The 5541-nt window shown below is 37.7% G+C and overlaps 1 protein-coding gene across 1 annotated transcript; it reads right to left on the bottom strand.

Moving 5' to 3' along the window:
- On the bottom strand, positions 1 to 2280 carry LOC131024715 (uncharacterized). The gene is made up of 3 exons (XM_057954254.1): positions 2101 to 2280; positions 1176 to 1809; positions 1 to 824 (listed from the first exon to the last, which is right to left on the bottom strand). Exons 1-3 carry the CDS (start codon positions 2278 to 2280, stop codon positions 1 to 3), a joined length of 1638 nt encoding a protein of 545 aa, XP_057810237.1.
- Between the last annotated feature and the right edge of the window lie 3261 nt (positions 2281 to 5541).

The following is a 5541-nucleotide window of genomic DNA, read 5'->3' as shown; positions in this document are numbered from 1 at the left end:
TCAAGATCTATCGGCTAACTGAATGACTACTCTAGTATCTACCAATTCTACACCCGACAATCTATTATAAACAGTGAGAGGCATAACATTGATAGACGCTCCTAAGTCACACATAGCATGCTCGATCCTAGTATCACCAATGTAAATGGGAAGAGAAAACATACCAGGATCTTTGCATTTGGCGGGCAACTCCTTCTTGAGTGCAGCTGAAACGTTCTCGCCCATCACAATCTTTCCAGTTGCCTTGGACTTTCCAGCTATGAAGTCCTTCACAAATTTCCCAAAAGGAGGAATTTTCAGTGCTTGCAAGAATGGAAGATTCACTTCAAGTTTGCCGAAGATCTTCACAAAATCGATGAGCTCCTCTTCCGGCTTCTTCCTCGCCAACCTTCCTGGAAAGGGGACTGATATTGCAGCCTTGGGATCATGTAAGCTCAACGGTTTAGAGACCTCGGTCTGCTCCTCTTCGTTGGATTCAAGTGCTGCTCCTTTCCCTTTCTGCTCAGCTGTCGGCCCCTTGCTCTGTTTGGCCAAACGGGGCTGTTCTGCCTGCTGAATGATCGAATCCTTTACGCCAACAGAACGCTCGAATTCCTCCACACGAAATTCGACTCCAGAATCTTCCTGCGGTCCATCTTGAGAGTTCTGGGTTGTCGGTCCGTCCAACTCTGTACCGCTCCTCAAGGTGATCTTGTTGACATTCTCCTTGGGATTCACATGAACTTGAGATGGCAAAGCTCCATTATTTCCCTTAAGCTGATTCATGGATGTGGCGAGCTGAGACATCTGACGAGATAGTCCCTCAATTTGCACCTTCTGCTCGGCTTGAGATTGTTGAAGTTGTTGCACATTATTTTGCAGAAATTGCTGGTTGCCAATCAAATCCGCCATCATCTCCTCAAGTGACTTGCCTTGCTTCTCGGGAGGATGTTGCTGAGCTTGTGGAGCTTGATACCCCGTCCTTTGATGTGGAGGACGGTAGTTTTGCTGCTGTGGCTGCTGCATCGTTGGTGGTTGCTTCGGCTCGGGATCTCTCCATCGGAAATTGGGATGGTTTCTCCATGGAGCATTGTGATTGTTCGCGTACTGGTCCCGTTTGGGCAAATGGGGCAGTGGCGCGTCACAGCTGTAAAAATTATGGGAAGAATTGGCATGGGCTTGATACTCTTCCTCACCCCCTGTGCACTGCAAGCTCGTATGGCCAAAGTTTCCACACGCTCCACATGGTTTTTCTGTCGGTTGTCCAGCGCTCGCCACTTTCTCCACCACAGTGCTTAGCATTCTCTCCATCCTTCCCAATCTCTCTTCTAACTTGTCATCCAAATTTGAGGAGCTTGCTTGCGCAGCTTTCTTGAGCATTTGAATGCGTGGCTCATCATATTCCCTCGTAGCTTCCACCAAGTGTTGAATTAATTTTTTGGCTTCACTCACCGTGTTTTGGGAAAACCCTCTTCCACTTGATGAATTCACAAGGTTTTTAGTATCCACGGTCATCCCCTGATAGAAGTACTGCAGCAAATCCCCATCCGAAAACTTATGGTTGGGGCAACTGTCCACCAATCTCCTGAATCGAGTCCAGTATATGCTCAATGACTCGTCGTACTCCTGCTTCACTCCACTAATTTCTTTCTTCAGCGCATTCGTCTTGGTGGGCGGAAAAAAATGTTCCAAGAATAGCTTTTTCATCTCTGCCCACGTAGTGATAGAATTGGGAGGAAGACTCGCGAACCAAGAGTTCGCCTCTGCTGTCATGGTGAAGGGGAATGCCGCCAATCTAAAGTGCTCCTCCGTAATCCCCGTGGGGCGTTTCTGGACTTTGCAAATCTTGATGAATTCGCTCAAAAAATTGTACGGATCTTCTCCCTTCTTGCCATAGTATTTCGGGAGAACATTAAGCAGTCCAAGCTTGATCTCAATACCGGTAGCAGCTGTCGGCATCTGAATGGGGGTGGGTGGGTCATCGGCCTCGTGGCTGGAGAGATCGCACAGTCTCGGATCGTCAGCCATGTCACTCTCAGTACTTGCAACCGAAATTGAGTCGGTTTCTTCTTCAAAGTCTGATTCTGTCTCTGAGTCGTGGTCTGTTTGGGCAAACGGAACCTCTTCAGCAGCGACAGAACCGGGTTTCTCCTCGACAAACTGCTCCGGTCGAACGGGAAAGTCAGCCTGCGAATCCAGCAGATCCAGTAGCTTCCTCGCCCTTGCCTCCTTCCTTAGCTTCTTCGCGGTCTTCTCAATTTCACTATCGAAGAGGAGGTTTGGCTTGGACGATCTGCTCATAAACAAAGAAAATAAAAAACAGAAAAATAGACAAAGGAAAAAGAATTAATTAACACCGCTCCCCGGCAACGGCGCCAATTTGGTGGACGTCGTATCCCACCAAAATAATTCCTGCAGAATTATCAAAATATATTAGTATCGTGATAAGCAGGGTCGATCCCACAGAGAGCAGATAAAATCATTCAATTCCCTAAATCTAGAAAATCGGTGATGCCACCACGCCTTAATTTTAAGAGGAATTAATTAACTAAAAACGCAGAATTAAATCAAATAAATAAGCTTGAAGTAAATCAATTAAAGAGGTAATTCGGCTCAAATAAATCCACTCTAATTCAACTCTGATCCTCGACGCAATAATTAATCAATCCCTATCAACCAACCAGTTATAGGATACCGTGAAACGCAACGGACGTACCCCAATCCCTACTTACTGTGTCGATAAACAGCTGGAGACGCCAGACCTGCTTATTCCCCTTATTAAAATATAACCTAGCTGGAGACGCCAGACCTAGATTTAATATTCTAATAGCATTAAGATGAAGGAACCCAATTTATACCAATTATTCTAGATACGCTAGTAATAATTAATATACCAATTAATTCCCCCTACGAACACGGTAGTTGTATCACTAATTAGTCCAATTCCAACAATTACGGATTGGCAGGAACTAATTGACTGTAATCCAATTAAACCTAAGTTGGCCAGACTTAAATAAAATCAGAATTATCTTGGAACCTAGGAATTAATCGGAATCAATAGGAATCAATTTTAAACCAATTAGGTCTCACAGATAATTAAATTAGAGTTTCATTATTATCGCCGAATTAAAAGATTAGCTACTCATGCTTAAATTAAAAACAATCAAATAAATAAAAATAAAATATAATAAAATATGCGAATAAAGCTAAGAAAAGAAATTGCACGAATTGAAATAACCCTTGAATCAACCCAAAAACTCGTTGCCTTCGATCCAATTCCAGTCCAGCCGCAAGCAATAATTAAAGGAACAAGACTAAAGCTAAAGAAAACTTATGGAATCAAAATACTAAAACGTAAAGAGAAATTGCATGAAATTCAATTGCATGGAATGAAAAAAAGTCAAACTCTAAAACTAATCAAAAGTTGCGGCTGTAGGAATCATAAAAAAAACAAAACCTAAAACTATCTCTAATAAACTAGCGGCTGAATGTAAAAAATGTATCAAAGCATTAAAACCTAACTAATATCCCCCGCATGCATGCGGCTGCTTCTAATATATTAAGAATTCTCTTCCTAATCAAACTCAAAGTGGCCGAATACCCTAATGCTTATGGGTTTCGGCCCTTCCCAAAAAGCTAAAGCCCAAAAGTTTAATTAAAAGAGTATTTGACTTAATTAAATTACAAGATAAATGTTTCCAAAGCCCAAATCTCTAAATCTTCAATTTCCACGCCAATTTTCCTCAAAAGCTTTCTTTTCTCTAATTCCTTCCATCTTCAAGCTCCATCTCCAATTCCTCGAATTCCTGCGCCAAAGCATTGCAAAACATGTAATATCACATGAAACCACGGCAAAACGCACACTAAACTAGGTAGCTAAAATACACACATCAGGTATTTATAGACTTTATGTTTGGCAGAAAAAAAAAAGAAAAAAAAAAGAATTTTGTGGGTTCCTTTTTCGTTTACTTGAATGACTTTGACTTTGACTTGGAATTGGTTGTCGAAAATATTAAACGTAAAGACCAGCTAGGTCATCTACCACAAATTAATTATTCCCATATCGTACGTAAAGACCATTAATTTTGCAGATGGAATCTTCTGTCCCAGAATATTGTGTGTACCACGTGTACCACTCTTTATTTCTTTGTTTTATAAATTATTTTTTATAAAAATAAAAATTATTATTATATTATAAACTCTAATTAGTATTTATCATTGAAAAATTAAAATTTTAAAAATTATATACCCTAACTTTGAATTAATGAACCCAAATAATCTATTATTAATTCAAATAAATATAAAAAAATAATTATAAACTCTAAATGGATGAGTGAACCCTTGTTAATTATCTTTATGTTATATAAAAGCATAATAAATTAAAATTGAATAAAAAATAATTTAAAAATATAAAGAAATAAATAGTGGTACACGTGGTACACACAATATTCTGGGACAGAGGATCTCATCTGTTAATTTTGTGGGTCCTTTTTCCTTTACTTGAATGACTTTGGCTTGGATTTTTTTTTCCCATGTGAAAAATAACTATTATAGGTTTGAAATTGGGAATTGTGAAAAATAACTAACTTCAAATAATTAATGAATTGATTATTGATTATAATTAAGTAAAGCAAAATAAAGGATGATTGTTTTAAAATGATGATGTCGTGATGGGTTTACAAATTAACAACACTGATTTTTATTAAAAATAATTGTAACGGTATATTATCATTAATTAACTAATAAATTTCTTTAATTAGATTACATCGATCGGACTAAATTTGTTTCTGCTTGGTAATTATACCATTACAATTGTTGTAGTTGCATCGCATCGACAAACAAAAGCAAACGAAGACTATTTCTGATGAAGATCAGCCACAATATTTGATGAAGTCTTTATATATTGAAAATTATTACACCAAGGGTCTTTCAGAATTAAAAGTTTTAATTTTATTTTGCCTAATTCAACTACCAAGTCGTTGGAATATTCCAAATTCCAATAAAGTTAATTTTATTGAGTGTGGAACATAGATCAAGAAACGTGTTTATGTTTAATTTGTCTTTTTACCTTAGACTTCCTATGATGTAGGAAGAAATTATAGAAACTCAAACATTAGAAATTGCACATGATTAATTATCCAAAAATAAAATGAGTAGTTTGTTTTGAGTGATAAGACATGATTAAAAAAATAATTAAACTTAATCAAGTGTTTCATTCGTATGATTCGACGTGTGATGGATAACTCTGCTTGCAATCATCCAATTAAGTGATTATTAATTTATCACCGCAAAGTTGAATGAATTATTTAATTACCCAACAATTCAATCCATTTTATATATCACATCCACCAAACTAAATGCTCATTGGGCTAATCCAATTTCGAGTCAACTTTATATCTTTCGATCTATTTTTCAATTCGAGTCGCAGTATCAAGATCATCTTCTAACAAAAACTGATTACATTATTGGACATGTATATATTATATGAATACATTACACATGAATAACAAGAAAAATTATTTAATTAACTCGTTCAATGAGAAGCTAGGCGCATGCAAAAAC

Source organism: Salvia miltiorrhiza, chromosome 5 (genome assembly GCF_028751815.1).
Source record: "Salvia miltiorrhiza cultivar Shanhuang (shh) chromosome 5, IMPLAD_Smil_shh, whole genome shotgun sequence".
NCBI lineage: Eukaryota > Viridiplantae > Streptophyta > Magnoliopsida > Lamiales > Lamiaceae > Salvia > Salvia miltiorrhiza.
This window is presented reverse-complemented; position numbering and strand designations above follow the sequence as displayed.

Bases quoted from the DNA above. Each gene is read 5' to 3' on its own strand.
- LOC131024715 (XM_057954254.1), bottom strand. From the start codon at position 2,280: ATGAGCAGATCGTCCAAGCCAAACCTCCTCTTCGATAGTGAAATTGAG. The intron at 1,810-2,100 runs GTTCCGTTTGCC...TGCAAAGTCCAG, and splicing joins GTTCTGTCGCTGCTGAAGAG to AAACGCCCCACGGGGATTAC. The intron at 825-1,175 runs GTGAGGAAGAGT...AACAATCTCAAG, and splicing joins GAGCTTGCAGTGCACAGGGG to CCGAGCAGAAGGTGCAAATT.